Source organism: Pavona decussata, unplaced genomic scaffold, assembly GCF_977016875.1.
Source record: "Pavona decussata unplaced genomic scaffold, jaPavDecu1.1 SCAFFOLD_249, whole genome shotgun sequence".
Taxonomy (NCBI): Eukaryota; Metazoa; Cnidaria; class Anthozoa; order Scleractinia; family Agariciidae; genus Pavona; species Pavona decussata.
The window spans coordinates 467920-483439 of record NW_028145653.1 but is presented as its reverse complement, the minus strand read 5'-3'; the positions used below and the strand labels follow the sequence as shown (position 1 = coordinate 483439).

Genomic DNA, 15520 nt, shown 5'->3' with positions numbered 1-15520 from the left:
TTACAGTAAAACTACTGATTAGAGAACTTAGGGCTTCACGGGCTGATTACAACTAGCTGTTCATTGTCTTAGTGTTCACATCATGCCTAGCTGCTCTTAATAATTTTTGCACTTCATTTTAACTTACAGCCGAGGCTGCTCCTTCAACTGACGCTGGTTCAACTGAAGCTGGTTCAACTGACGCTGGTTCAACTGACGCTGGTTCAACTGACGCTGCGGCTGGTTCAGCTTCAGCGGACCCAAAGATTGCTTCGTTGACCTCTCTTTCCTCTTCACGATTATCTGTCTGCAGAAACCACAGCCATCTGTTACCATCTGGAACGCACCTACGCCGCATGAAAACCAAAGCTGCAAGTTGGCTTCGGCGGTCTCCATGGTAACCAACTGCTGTCGCCACTTTCGACAAATTGGACCAGACATTACCCCACCCTCGTTCAAGATTAAGGAATAGCAGGTGTGGGCACAGCATAACCAGGAAACCGACATTGGCCACATTTCGGAGTCTGGTCGTTGAACAACTCAGTAATTCGCAGAATGCCTGAACAAGTACTTTCCTGCGGTCTTCTGGAACCTCGCCCGAGTTCAACTGATGTGCTATGAAAGGGCTCAGCTGTAACATGGCAGTCAGACGTTCATTTCGCTTCATGCCAAGTGCGATTAGTGTAGGTTTGTCCAGTTTGTTCATTAAAAGGCAAACGCGACAATCCGCATTTCTGCAACTGCTGCTCACTGTGGAAACGCTTCCGCCTTCCTCATCCACGACACGATACACGCAGTTTTCGTCAGGCTCTGGGCCTTGGCTGGAAGCAGTTATGGCCTCACCCAGGCACATGCAGTTAGCTTTACAAGCCTGCCATATTTCTTGCACGCCACCATTCACTGTTGTTGTACGCAAGCCCTGGTATGCACTTCGAGCTGATTCCACGTTCAAGTCTACTGCTGCTGAGCTGACGTCAACCTAGAAAAAACAACAGACAGCAATGCAATTAACACATAGAATCAATTTTGGAATGCACTGTGACGTTGCACTCTTTACCATCACACAGAAAATTAGGTTTTCAATGAGCAATTTATTGTCTTTTTCTCACAATGCAAAGTTTCACTGAAGTAATTTTATTTTAAGTGACACTCCACCATAAGAATAAGACAAAAAATTGTATTTTGGTTACAGTGCAGAACATCTGAATTCTTCTTTGAATGGAATCTTGAAGATTTCTAGAAAAATCTGTCCCTAAAATGATCCAAATTCCAAGTTCTTGGGAAAATTATTTTTGAAACACTTTGTTGTAATGTAGACAACAATTAACTGTCAACTACAATGTTCAAAACTGACATGTTGATTTTAAAACAGCCTGTTCAAATTTCAAAATATCGTGTCGTACTCTTACCTGATTCTGGACACTGCAGGGCTGGTTCTCTTGCAGAAACTGTTGCAGCCTGTTCAGCGATGCTTCATTTGGTATGCGAGTACCTGCAATTCCTGGGAAAGCTAAGAGCGTATCTCTGGGGCTAACAGTGGAAACTTCCTGGCTTTCTCCTTGCTGAGCTTGTGAGGCTACCTGGGGTTCCTGTCTGGAACTTGTGGAGCTGCTGGCTTGGGAAGTACTTGGTGCAACAACGCGTCTAGGTACAGTTCGTTTCCTTCGGTGGAGACCTGAACTTCCACTGGGTCTTCGCTCTGCTGCGGCCACTTCCTGTTCTCTTTCTTCAGTGGTTTCAGAACTTCTGGACACGTACAATAAAAGCATATTGGCAATGTGCGTCCTGACTGCCTTTTCATGACCACTAACATCCGGTCCGGGCATAAAATCTCCGGTCTCATCGCGTGTGTCCCATGACACCGACAGTTCTGCTGATTCATCCGAGCTGCTTTCAGACTCTCCAGAATCTTCCTGTGGGGCAGATGTCAGCAGTTCATTCCAGTGTGCTGAACTACTACTCCTAAGGCCTTGAATGTTTTCCCTACTCAGTGGTGTTATTGTTAGAAAGTCCAGTCCAAATCTTGCCATCAGGTCGACCAATCGAGCAGGCTTATCGCGTTTCCCTGCATATCGGATTGCTGTAGTACGGGCAAGCATCAATTCTGCTGTGGTTAAGCCGAGACCCTCAACCATTTTCCGTGAGACAAATGCAGCAATGTCACCTTCGAAGGTAAGAAGTTGACTTAATATGAATTATTATTAGTAATGGTAATAGGACTGAGTGGAGTACGATTCAGGGAGTAATTGGGCGAGTAACTTCAAATCGGCCGAGCAATCTCAGTCTTGGAATATGCCCAATCAATTGTATCAAACAAGCTGTCAAAGTCTAAAGAAAAATTGTCTGAATAGGAGTCACTGGACCAGTTAGTTTCCTCCATTTTTCTTTTCCAGTTGAAGCTGGACAGCTTACCTGGTCACAATTTTTTCATTGATTTTGATTGGTTATCATGTGCCATGTAGTGAAATTTCATTGGCTGGTGGCATTTGCTAGTTGATTGTCATTGGTTCTTTAGCTGTCCGATTTGACCTGTCCAATTACAAGCTTCTAGTAACCGGACAGGTCAAATCGGACAGTTTTGGAGTTACGTAGCAAAATTAAGCTATAAATATGGGCTGTTAAGAACCAATCATTTTGTTATTGACACATTGTTGTTGTTGTTATTATTATTATTATTATTATTATTATTATTCCTTAAATTTTACATTGTACAACATTACATGGTTGAACGGTGCATTTTTCCTTAACAGTGATCAGCATCAAATTTCTCCTTGTAATATCAAGGCTTATTCAGCCCCTAAGGTCATGACAATAAAAGATATACAAATTGTGATTTTAATTTTAATTATTAATACTCATGTTAATTTTTACCTGTAGATAAACTTCGGATCGCCTGATTGGATATCCGTGAAGCGATAATCATGTTCCCTGGTACCACACCACGATGGGATTCTCTGATCAGACGCTTAGGGTAACCGTGCATGAACTGGGCAGATATATCACTCCAAGATGGGGCGGTCAGACACATCACGTTTCCAAAAATATCGAGACGTAGATCTCCCAAGCGGTAATCCAACGTCGCATTGCCTGTTGTCATTCTCTCACAAAGTGGTTTTCCAGTATGACGGAACATGGTGACTTTGTTCAGCTCCTGCAGCATTTGTTGCGACTCGTCAGCAGGGTGTGGTGTCGTCTGTTGGTCTAACCACTCTACTCTGCCTTCTACAAATCGTTGACAGTAATCCTGACATTCCTGCAGGGTCCTAAATTCTACTGAACTTTCTTGATCTTCCGGAAATAAACCACGTGATAATTTCAGGGTGTCGAATAAAAAAAGTTCAAAGTTGAAGTCTGTTGGCTGTTCTGCGGATTCTGCCAGACCGGCTGGAAAGAAAGGTTCTATGCCAGCTCTCTCCGGCAAAACGTCAAGGTTCTCACCAGATGGACCCGCCTCTTCTTCGTGGCGATTGTCAACAGCAGCATGGAAGCCGGGTTCATTTCCCCTCTGGGGAGATGAGTCATCAATGAAACTGCGGGTAGAAATGTGCTTTTATCACCCAGTGATAAAGATGGGATTATATCACAGTCAATCTCTCATGCGTGACAGGTATTTTTGAAATATGAACAGAGTTTTGAAATAATATTTGCATGTCCTCAATGGGATTTCAACCCTCCCCCTCAGAAATTTGGCCAATTTATTGACAGTATAAAGTTATGAATTTTTCTTTGCATTAAAGCATTAAGTATTGTTTTCCAAGTATTTCAATAATTTGTTTTTTTCAGTTAATGTGTCTTTTTGGGAATGATTTCCAGAGAAATGTTCATTTCCCTCTCAGAAATACCTGTCACTTGCGACGGATTGTTTTTTGACTGTAACTTGTCTCATATTTCTTTAACTACGCAATCTACACTTTGTCAGTGATTTTGCTTTGATGTACAAATTTTTGAACACTCACCGCAAAGAAATAATATTGTGGTTTTTTTCCAACTAAGAACTTTTAAACCATAATCAGTCTCTGGTAATTCACAAACAGGAAAGTGACAAGCGATAGTGAATACCTCTTCTTTTCAGTAATCCATTTCAGCTAAAATTATAAAGCAAAGTCACTGATGAATTACCTATTTCTGTGTACTGGTTTTGACAGAAAAGGGCAACATTTAAGCATATTACAGCCTGCACGAAAGTTGACTAGTCCACAGACCCAATGCAAAAATGGCTGACATTTTGATATTCTTTTGTTTGCATTCAAATTAGCCTCACTGGCCTTGAACTAGGTAAAATATTCTTTTGATATTTGAACTCAAGATCGAGGCTAGTGAGGCTAATTTGAATGCAGACAAAAGAATATTTAAATGTCAGTCATTAGTGCATTGGGTGTATGATCTAAAGTTAACAAGGTTTTCATCTTGCTCTTTAACCCGTGATCAAAATGTTCATTCTCATGACTGACTGCCATACATGTCTTTCAAAAGTTGGTTCACATTTTTAAGTATTACTATGATTTGTCTGGCTCACCTCTGCTGAGGCAGGGGGTGGGAGTGTTAATCAGCAGAATTAGCCAGTCCCCCTTATGGGTAGGGGGAGGGGGTGGTTGGCTAAATATCTAAGGTAGACATGACAGTGAGTCTAGAAAACTCAACTCAGATATTTTTAGCTTTGCACACGCTCTCCAAAGAACAAACACACTGTACATTGTACACCAAGTGTTGAAATTAAAAAAATGTGGTAATTGTCAGTCATTACACTAACGCACTTGGCAGTAAGTGAGGGGGGCGGGGTTAGGGTGGAGTCGCTTACTTAGCAAAAATCAGCAGAAATATATTTTTTTTTTAATAAAAGAACATCTGAGAGCTCACCTTTCTTGAGATTCATCTTCATCAGATTCATCTTCATCAGTCCTACGCGAGAAAAAAATATTTATATAGCGCTGTTTACATTCAATGATCAATAGCGTATCGTTTGTGAAACTTGAGAACTTGTAACTGATGAAGGTCGCGAGACTGGTCTTCCTAGCTGGCTGAAATAATTAACTTGAAACTTAAACTTTTTTAGGTTACACGCAGTAAACACAACCCACCTAGTGGCTCCTACACCCACTTCAGATGATTCACCGTCTAAAAAGCTAGCAGCTAGTCTACGGCGCTGTTGTATACGAGTGGACGCTTCGGAAGTTGAAAGGCCAGCGAGCCGTGCACTCCTCTTCGGAGCCATGAAGTTTATACTGCGTAAAATTAAGACGGAAACTACTACGGTTACTTAGAATTGACTGAACTGAGCACACAAACTGAAGGAGCTTGCCTTTATTATAAAATAAAATGTCGTCATCGAACTAAGTTAGGAAATTGACGTAAAGGGGAAATAAAATAAAATGTCGTCATCGAACTAAGTTAGGAAATTGACGTAAAGGGGAAATTTGCTTGCGTAAATAAGTTAGCCATATTCGGTAAATCAGTCGACTGCGCTAAAAATAAATTACAATGTTTACATGTGGCTGGTTCACATTCTGTAAAATATATTGTATTCAGTCGTAATAAGTGTAAATAAAATTGAATCGAATTGAATTGTGACATACGATTGCGAAAAATTTAATTGCCAAAGCGAAAAATAGACTGAAGTTTTGAAATGTTCTCTTCCGATGCTTTAAAAAAAACATTACCAAATAGGGAAGATTCCCCATTGTTGAAGCGCAGAATCTTGTTTCTAACAATGTGGTGTTTGACAGCCGGAAGTGCTTGTTGACTTCCGGCGGCGTCTTTGGCACGCAAAGATTTGTGCCTTCTCGCTAAGATCTGCGCGACCAGACGTTTAATTCCTTAACTGTAACTAAAGCAAGCCTAAAATAGAAACTTCACGCTCATTTACAATTATCTCCAAAAGTTTTATTTGTCTGCAGGAAAGCGAGACGGAACTTTGTACAAGACGGAACTTTGTACAATAAGAAATCGCTCACTGCGTGGCGCTCGAGATTTAAAAATTTCTAGTTATAATTTGCAATAGTTATTGTGTTTATCCGTAGCATTTATTCAACCGTGCATTCACTTTTGTACCAAAACGATTATTCACCTCAAGTGTCGGTGAATTTGATGGATATTTACCGAACTGCGATTCATCACTATTCACCTCCACTTCGGTAAATAACTGTTCATTACCACGGGCGCGCGTTATAGTTATCCAGCCTTTGCCGTAGTGTTAATCGCGCATTCACTTTCGTACCAAAACGATTATTCAGCTCAAGTGTCGGTGAATGTGATGAATATTTACCAAGCTGCGATTCATCACTATTTACCCCCACTTCGGTAAATAACTGGCTCCAGTTGTTCAAAGGCCGGATAACTTTATCCTGTGGATAAGTCACTATCCCACAGTTTCAATCTGCGCAAAGATTTCAGTATTTCCTCTTGTACAAGCCAATATGTACACTCTAACCACAGTTAAGTTAGGGAGTGTACGAAAACCTTGGACAGCGTTAAGCGTTAACGTGAAGTATATTTTAGACCCTGAATAGTGCCTTATCTAGCGGATAAAGTTATCCGGCCTTTGAACAACTGGGGCGTGTTCATTACCACCAGCGCGCGTTGAAGTAGCCTGCGAGCAAGCTCCCTTGGGGGTGGTGGGCGGGAGGGAGAAAGCTTTCCTCCTCCCGCCCCCCACCCCCAAAAGAGCTTGCTGGCAGGCTAGCGTTGGAGAGGGGACAAACAACTGTCTACAGTTGGCAGAAAATATCCTAGCAAAGATTAAAAACGCGGTCACTTCATTCCACATACCCTGAAGAAAAAAAGGCCGTGCTTTTCGAAACACTGGAAAATATACTTCCCTGAACGTGAAATCATTTCATACCTATAAAAGACGGACAAAGAATGATTTCCGTCGTCCACTCGTAAGAACAAACTACGAAAACAAGAGACTTCTTTTCCAGGGTATCAAGGAACGGACCCTTTTAGAACAGTCTTTCAAAGACAAATTCTTTTTTAATTTTCAAGCGAACGTGCCAAAGAGCGTATTTTAATAAGAGCGTTATTATTATTATTATTATTATTATTATTATTATTATTATTATTATTATTATTATTATTATTATTATTATTATTATTATTATTATTCCTACAACCTCCTTTTAACCTCTTTTCCTTTGAAATTCCCGAAAACCTTAGGTTTTTTTAATTTTCAAGCGAACGTGCCAAAGAGCGTATTTTAATAAGAGCGTTATTATTATTATTATTATTATTATTATTCCTACAACCTCCTTTTAACCTCCTTTCCTTTGAAATTCCCGAAAACCTTAGGTCTTATTCCCTTTCCGAAATTCTTAGCTGACCTTTTTTCGGTACCGACATTTTGTCAATCCGAAAACACCAGGCCCCAGTTGTTCAAAGGCCGGATAACTTTATCCGCTGGACAAGGCACTATTCGGGGTCTAAAATCAGGCCCGTAGCAAGGGAATTTTTGGAAGTTAATAAACAATGTGCCAAAAAAGGATAATTAAAACAGATTAATGTGCACTGATCAATCAGTCTTGAACTCTGATGCTGCAAGTGCCTTTTCACAACCTTCAATAATTTGTTTACTACCTGTTAGTTTCTTTCGCTAACAGTTTGTTTTTATATACAACGGTAACGAAGGCGCTCCTACCTTGTAAATCGGAAATAAGAACCAAAATTGATCGAAATCAACCAATATCAAACCGTGAAAGCTGTTGAAATAAACTACTTGTTTTTTAAGACATCCGCTCATTGATAGCAACATAAATGCCCTTAGTTTATAACAATTTAGTATTCCCGCGTTGTCAAAAGCCACACAAATATGTCCTCTCAAGAGCAAAATTTTCCTGCAGTCGGATTCTCACTGCCCGATTCCAAATTGAAAAAGAGAAAGAAAAATTTGTCCTCGTTTGTATACGTCCTCCTTCAAACGTGAAATTAAATTTCACGTGGTCATTAGTCCGCGTAAAAATAAACGGCAAAGAAATGTACCAAAAGGTGTGACGCAGGTGCAAAGTTATTGATTTGCTTACTAAATCTACCGCTTTTTTATGTCTCGTTGTATCTTAAACTCCCTAATCTGTCTCTTTTTTGGGGTGACGGGCCGGGAGGCGGGGAGAGTAGTTTTGTTTAACCATTTTGCTCGGCCCCCCTAGTTATTTTAGCCTTGCTACGGGCCTGAAAATATACTTCACGTTAAACGTTGTCCAAGGTTTTCGTACACTCCTAAACTAGACTGTGGTTAGGGTGTGCATATTCGCTTGTACACGATGAAATACTGAAATCTTTGCACAGATTGAAACCGTCGGATAGTGACTTATCCACTGGATAAAGTTATCCGGCCTTTGAACAACTGGGGCCAGGCCTTAAATTTCCCATATCACGAAAGTTCGAGGTGAAAATTCCCTTTAGAAAACTGTAGGGGATTAAGGGCCTTCCGAAAAGATACTTCACCGAAAGTAAGAAATCTAACCCCCCAAACGTAAGGATTTGTAACCCTCAAACGTAAGAAATATAACTTCCAAACGTAATAATATAATTCGTAACCTCAAAACGTAAGAAATGTAAAAAAACGATCCGTTTGAGTGCCCCTGTTCTGTTAGTTTAATAGGTCCATATCTCAGTAAATATATACTGTATGCTCCGCGTTTTTATTTTAATACACAGTACATCGTTTTTCAAATTTAGCAATATTTAAATCTTCTCCATGCGTTTTATAGCTGTTGAGTTACAATAAAGGCAGATCGGATATTTTCACGGGCGTAAAATTTATGAAAAAATTAAGGGCGCCTACGCCAATTCTTGAACTAAACGCCTTATCAGTTTCGAAATATTCATTCTCTGTCGGTATAAAACCTCCATGCGTTTTCTACTCCGCCAGTCATGACCTTACGCGAATTACGAATTCACAACTGAGAATGATCGTTGAACGATCGAAAAATGTCTCGGTTTAAACTTAAAGTTTGTTGTCCATTTCTTAAAAATAACTCATTGTACTTTTTGGAGGTTGAGACTAGCTCAACGGAACCGCTATCGACCAATCACAGTGCTCAGTGCGGCATCCAATCAGAGTGAGCGATGGTACGCGTCTAAGCCTCAGTAGCGTCCCTAAATTTTCTCACCTTTAATTTCAACCATCAACCACAGGTCGAAGATTTAAACATGGAGCCGTTCGTCCAAGTAGTAGAATACGATTATACTAGCGATTCAGAAGACGAGGAACACCAGGGATCAAATTTAGTGATTTCGTCAGCTTATCTGGACGCACCCCACCTCACGCCGACGGAGCCAGACGAACAGACACCTGTTTCCAGCGACAACGAAACACCGGTTTCACCGAGCCCAACTGCTGTCGTCAAGGACGAACCACCTGAAGAGGTCGTTGAAATCTCCAGTGATGAACATTCAGCAGATGACTGCTCGGCCGTCAAGCGACCAAGGATCCAGCAACCTCAGGCCTCTTGCACGAAGGCCTATGCGCTTAAGGCTTCGCAGCTGAGCGACAATATGCGTCAATTTCTGAAACGAGTGCGTTCGTTTTTCACAAAGCAACACTCTCTCAAGCGGCACGGACAGTTCTTAGCAGAAACAACGTACCTGAAAGTGGAGGAACGCGTTTGTTGTAAGTATTCCTCAGTGTAATGAAAGTTTACGACGCTTGTTTTTTTGGAGCCTATATGTATCTTCTGGTTGAATACGTCAAGCACATTGCGCTAAACCTGAATTCTTTTTGTCTATTCAAACTGCAGGTTTCCTGGGATTTTCAAGGAATGAAGGACGCTCTATCAAGCCCGAAATATTTGAAGATGCTTCTCTAATCGAGCGTTATTTGGATTACTTGCGGGTGAGTCTCTCTCTCTTCTGATAAGTTAAGTCGCGGTGAAACACCTTTCTGTGACCGTGTTGATCGGGGAAATTCCGCCGGCGTGTCCACACTCTGAAACCAAATCTGAAGTCTTCTCCTCAGACGTAAAAAGAAATCCTTAGAATTGAGTACTTTGCCGTAAAATTAAAAAGCGCATCTTTGCACAAGTGGCCAGTTCCAGCGTTCAACATATATCTTGCCAATAATGTTATGAAATTTAGTACTCCGAAATGGTGCAATTCGCAATACTTACTGTACGGTCTCTGAGCTAGTTTTATTTCCCACATGCCGTTCTGATTTGCGACTGCACAAGGTTGCTAGTTTTGCGAGAGCGCATACCTGACCGAGTTCGTTATGGGTGGGGCCTTCGAACAGAGGGATTGGACCTTTTTAGGCGTTAAGTTGGACTTAATTATGCATTATTCTGAGATTAAAAAAAAAAGCTCCCTGCTTTGTATTGTAGGCACTTTCGACTGTTTTGATCTGTAGAAATTTTAAGTTTTGCATTTGCGTCCTAGGATGCTCGTGGACTCAGCTCAGCCACGATGGCGAATCATGCGACTTCTATCTTGTATCCGCTGAAATTTATCCACCGTGATCGAGCGCCGGACTACGAAGGTGTGAGCTTGATAAAACAGCTTCGAAAGCAGGCGACCTTGCTTCAACGCCAGGGTGAATTAGACAGGCCGAAGACTAAAGAAGAGTTGTCAGCATTAAACCGCTGGCTCCCGTGGTGAGTAATGAATACAACGATAAGCTCCTAAAATTTAATTTTTTTTTTTTTTTTTTAATATTTATTTATTTTTGATTTCCTTTCAAAGCAACCGGTCTGTTTCAAACAGTGACAAAAAAAAGAAATAAATAAATAAATAAACAATTAAATAAAATTGAAATTAAATAAAATTGAATTAAAATTAAAAAAAAAAAAAAGAGAATTTTTACCGAAAATTAACAACGGAGAGGGGGAGGGGTGGGGGGGAAATTGCTTTTAATTTTGTTTTTAAACTAAGGTTCACAAGAAGCCCTATGACTGAGAACCAAAAGGTCTTGGCAGGTATATTAAATAACTGCTATGATTTTATATTTCCCAGGGAAGGCGTTCTAGAGGCCTGCGCCACTCAGCGGGGAATTTTTGAGGCAACCCGTCTAAGGAGACCAAAAGCCAAAGAAGCAATGGACCTGGTGTTGCTGAGTCTGTACTGCCATATACCTCCGTCACGTGGGCTGGAGATACGCACCCTAGAAATTCTGCAGGACCTCGATGGACCATTCATAAAAGCCAATCACCGAAATCGCAATGTCATCCTGCTGCACTCTTCTGGGGCCATTACTTTACACCTTCAACTCTACAAAACTTGGAAGTTTAATGGTCACGAGCAAATGGAACTGGAGGTAACAATGACAATAATTTAATGCTAAATAATTTCCTTAACATATTTCAAGCAAATTGCTATTTACACGTAAAAAATAGAATAATAATAATAATAATAACAACAACAATATTTATACAGGGAGCCCACACCACGAAAGTGATATTTAGTGGGGCCCTGTAGATTGAGAAAAAAAAAATCAAATTAAAAAAAAAACAAACTTCCATGCACAATGAAAGTCAAAGTTAATGCTATTTTTATTTACAATAAAAACTCACATGATCACATTCTGACTAAAAAATATTTGGAACTAAAAATAAGTCCGACTCTCTCCCTAGGCTGGAAGTGAACTAGCAAAGTTGGTGCACGACTACGTCAAGATTCACCGAGCTGAACTTTGTAGTGGTGAGGAGGATACTGGCATTCTTCTTGTGGTGAGTGGCAAATCCTTTGCTTTTATAATCTTTCAATTAAGGCCTTAAGGCCACTGTTCGGATGAAACGTTATTTTCCAAAAACAAGAGATCGCCACCCACAAAATGTCAAACTCATTTCATTTGATCTTTTACAGCTATTTCCCTTTGTCATGGGGCTAAAATATCTTTCGCTTTCTCTATTGCAGAATGCAAATGGCCGCCCATTCACAAGCGCTGCCTTCTCACAGCACATCAAAGGCATGTTCCTCAAACTAACTGGTTGTGCTGTCAGCATCAATTCGCTGCGATCAGCTTTCATCACATGGGCATACAACCGCAGGTAATTAGACCACTGGTCACAGCTTACTTTTTTGAACTACGAAACCCTGGATTTATTTCGCCCATTAGTAAGCATTAGTAAGCGTCTTGGACAACCAAGACTTGAAGTTAAACTGAAGTTCTGCAGGAAACAAACTTTCTACGCCTTGGCTTAGAATCAATGAATGAATGAATCAATCAATCAATAAGCCAACCAATCGAACAATCAATCAATCAATCAATCAATCAATCAATCAATCAATCAATCAATCAGTACAACAGGGAAGTTCCAGTTACGTAAAAGTCGACCATTTCCAGTTTGTTTTCTTTCTTTCCCAGTGAGCTTTATAATTGACAACATTAATTTTTCTCCGCAGTGACTGCACGGAGCAAATGAAAGACAGCCTCGCGAAGGCACTCCGCCATTCCAGAGAGATGGCCCAGAACACCTACGACAAACGAACCGCGGTGGAGAAAAATACGATGGCTGTGTCCTTAGCCAGGAAGGCAGCAGAGGAAGGAGAACAATCGACAGCCGCGGCTGTTGACCAGGGTGATGACGTCATCAAGGTCGGCGACTTTGTTGCAGTGGTCGAGGCGGAAAGTACCCTTCAACATCCCAGGATTCTGCTAGCGCGCATACAAGCCTTTGTTCCTGACAGGATGGCAGCCCTGCTGTGGTTTAAGTCGGACGGTGGCAATCTTTACAGCTTACATTTGGATGGTACATGCTGGTCAGAATCCCTGGACTGCCTTGTTCCCGTGTCCGTCAAAGCCGCCAAGGGCAGGACGCACTCCTATCGCATGCTGACAAGTCCGAGGACCGTACACAAGCAGGTTCATCCTGAAGAGGACTGAAAGAAAAAAAAAAAAAGAAATTGACAATCCTTGATGGCTTTTGCAGGGGAAAATGCTATTTAATGTTTGAACTGTCGATTCAGTTTTTAGGATGCTCGCTATGCCAATTGCAGTTTTCGGTCTCTCTGGTTTTTTTTTTTTTTTTTTGGTTTTGTTTGTTTTTTTTTTTTTTTTTCCCGAGGCGAGCAAGCGTGTACTTAAGGCCAGTGTCGTTTTTAAATAAACTGATTTGGAGGAGACAAACGCGTGGTGTTGGAATATATATATTGTCACATCTATCGTCTGAAATAAAAGAACCTCATTTTCAAACTGAGATGAACGAAGTATTCCAGTCTCTGAGTGTCTGTCGAGGCTCCCAGATTGAAAATGAGGTATTTATTTCGCTGGCTGATTCTATGCCGAACTGGTTTCCAATTTTTCACAAACCCGTGGGGTCGGGGAAATGGGAATAGAGATTTTCATTGCGGTCAAATACCATACGCTTTATTCGTCTCAATTTTTGTTTGCTTTCAATGCTAAATTTTAAATAAATTCGTTATAATTCCACTCATGTGATCGGCTAAAAATTTAAGCATTTACAAAGATACGAAACTCATACATCGGGCCCGGAAAATTTCGAGTTAATTTGCTCTTTGGATGGAACCCTAACCCTAACCCTAACCCTAACCCTAACCCTAACCCTAACCCTAACCCTAACCCTAACCCTAACCCTAACCCTAACCTCGAGGGTCGGTCAGATTTTTTAATTCTTTATTGATAAGTGAGCCAAGAAATCCACCATTAAAAGTTTTTTCTCCCTGTTCGTTTTACTACACTACTATTGGGTGTGCGATTGACTGAGGAACGTTTTATTATAAAGTTGGGTCTGACCGAACGTGCACGGTTGACGTGCATTCAATTTTACGGAGATTGATATCTAAGAGATTGCGTAAGGTTCACAGAGTAAACAAGTTTCTCAGATTCGTTTTGGATAGTAGCCTGTCTCTCTCTCTCTCTCCCTTAGATTTCCTCGTTCGATTGTCGAGTGTTCGTTGCAAGCTATTTTTTTTTTCTTTTTCTTGATTACATAGGTTGCAGTCCTTAATATTTACATGTGGAAAACATAAAAGTCAATTTTTATTGAAATCGAGGTCGAGCGAAAGGCTTAGGCGAGATTTTGTTTATCAGATGGGACGAGCGTGCGTTGTGGTTTGACTGTGGTACAAGAATAAAGGTTCCCTTTGCATTGTGGGTAATGGCGGACATTTTTGACGGGGAACACACAGTCCCGTTGGCAAAGAAAAATATTATAAGTCTAAAACCAACTCTTCATTTCCCCAATTCGAGCACGACATAGCTTGGCAAATGGGCCACAACTCACGGTAATACCGGCTAAACTAAAGTTTACCGTGGACAGGAACATTGAAGAGTTGCTGATAAACTTTCCGCCTGGATCGATCCACCAACCATCGTTAAAGCAATAGCGCTTAAAAGCTCTTTCCACGATGGAAGGATGGAAGACACGTTTCGTTTCTTTGAAAGGTGCCAGTGACTTGCGGGTATCCGGACTTAATGATGCCCTTTCTACCACCAGGCGGTCAAAAAAATCAACAATAACTAAGCTACATAAATACGACATCGAACAGCTACGGATCTTCATTAACACAACCAAACCTTCCCGCCAAAAACGACACAATGGTCCTGCCAAATTATTCTTTTCCAGATTCCCTCTTCCTTTCATCCCTGGAGGAAACTAGGCACTCACAAGGATAACTTAGGCAGGTTTCACCATTTCTTTACACTTCCAAATGAGTAAGTAACCATTCAAATCTCAACTCTATTTTTTACTTATAACTTCTGGACCCGGTTGTTCAAAGAGCGGATAACTCTATCCAGTGGATAAATCGCTATCCAGCAGACAAAATGTACTCCAACAAATACATTGATTCCACTGATTGGCGACTTATTCGCTGGGCAGTTATCCACTCTTTGTCAAATCAGATTGTGATAGGCAATTCATGATAGGCCAACTTAAGTTTTTATTCAAATATAACAAATATAAAAAGTTTCTTTTACATGTCACAGGTCACAAATACAGCTCACTGTGATAATAAGCCATTTTACAGTTCTGTACTAAGTGACCTGGCCTTGATTGTAAGCGAGGCTGGGGGTGACCTTGTTTTGATACAAACCTCACTGCTTTTCACATGTAGATAATACTGTTCTTATGCTAACTAGTTTGCATTTACACATCAAAAGCAGTGAGGTTTGTATCAAAACAGGGTCACCCTCAGCCTCGCTTCCAATACAAGACCAGGTCACTAAGCACACAACTGTAAAAGAGCCTATTGTATACAACCAAGCTAAACAGAGTTTCCTAGACTTAACCCCATAGTGAAAAGCTAATATTTTGGTATTAGGGTATGCTTACACTATTGCTTACATGCCAGTACAACTTTGACCTGGGGAATGTGACCTGAAAAATGTACCTTTCCAACAATAAATGCATCTGTTGTTCATTCCCAACATAAAACAACCAAGCATAGTTATGCCCAGAATTTGTATATAGTGTGACAATTCAGTAGTCCCTCACTACACTGCAGGCTGCTCTGTTGTACAAAATGGTCTTAATTTTTTCAGAGCCTGAGAATGAAATTCTAAAGTGTGAATATCCCAACAAAAGGGAGCAAGCAGTACTTTCCCATACTATTATTTGCTAATCTGTACAAGGTGGTTCTAGAATCTGTGGAAATTGTA

General features: G+C 40.7%; 3 protein-coding genes across 3 annotated transcripts; 2 read left to right on the top strand and 1 right to left on the bottom strand.

Moving 5' to 3' along the window:
- Positions 1-118: 118 nt before the first annotated feature.
- LOC146457058 (uncharacterized) lies at positions 119-3139 on the bottom strand. Its single transcript, XM_085092439.1, has 3 exons — positions 2851-3139; positions 1389-2143; positions 119-958 (listed from the first exon to the last, which is right to left on the bottom strand). The coding sequence occupies exons 1-3, from the start codon at positions 3137-3139 to the stop codon at positions 119-121; spliced, it is 1884 nt and encodes a 627-aa protein (XP_084948565.1).
- On the top strand, positions 2012-5547 carry LOC146457057 (uncharacterized). Its single transcript, XM_085092433.1, has 3 exons — positions 2012-2151; positions 2857-3586; positions 5033-5547. Exons 2-3 carry the CDS (start codon positions 3381-3383, stop codon positions 5238-5240), a joined length of 414 nt encoding a protein of 137 aa, XP_084948559.1. The 5' UTR covers positions 2012-2151; positions 2857-3380; the 3' UTR covers positions 5241-5547.
- Positions 5548-9659: 4112 nt separating this feature from the next.
- LOC146457056 (uncharacterized) lies at positions 9660-11251 on the top strand. The gene is made up of 3 exons (XM_085092430.1): positions 9660-9802; positions 10342-10556; positions 10915-11251. The coding sequence occupies exons 2-3, from the start codon at positions 10369-10371 to the stop codon at positions 11234-11236; spliced, it is 510 nt and encodes a 169-aa protein (XP_084948556.1). The 5' UTR covers positions 9660-9802; positions 10342-10368; the 3' UTR covers positions 11237-11251.
- The last annotated feature ends 4269 nt before the right edge of the window (positions 11252-15520 follow it).

What these genes read in the sequence shown, in the direction of transcription:
- LOC146457058 (XM_085092439.1), bottom strand. Translation starts at nt 3,139, where the DNA reads ATGCTGCAGGAGCTGAACAAAGTCACCATGTTCCGTCATACTGGAAAA. An exon ending in GATCCGAAGTTTATCTACAG is followed by an intron (nt 2,144 to 2,850) that starts GTAAAAATTAAC and finishes TTACCTTCGAAG; the next exon opens with GTGACATTGCTGCATTTGTC. An exon ending in CCTGCAGTGTCCAGAATCAG is followed by an intron (nt 959 to 1,388) that starts GTAAGAGTACGA and finishes TGTTTTTTCTAG; the next exon opens with GTTGACGTCAGCTCAGCAGC.
- LOC146457057 (XM_085092433.1), top strand. Translation starts at nt 3,381, where the DNA reads ATGCCAGCTCTCTCCGGCAAAACGTCAAGGTTCTCACCAGATGGACCC. An exon ending in CAATCTCTCATGCGTGACAG is followed by an intron (nt 3,587 to 5,032) that starts GTATTTTTGAAA and finishes AAACTTTTTTAG; the next exon opens with GTTACACGCAGTAAACACAA.
- LOC146457056 (XM_085092430.1), top strand. Translation starts at nt 10,369, where the DNA reads ATGGCGAATCATGCGACTTCTATCTTGTATCCGCTGAAATTTATCCAC. An exon ending in TTAAACCGCTGGCTCCCGTG is followed by an intron (nt 10,557 to 10,914) that starts GTGAGTAATGAA and finishes TATATTTCCCAG; the next exon opens with GGAAGGCGTTCTAGAGGCCT.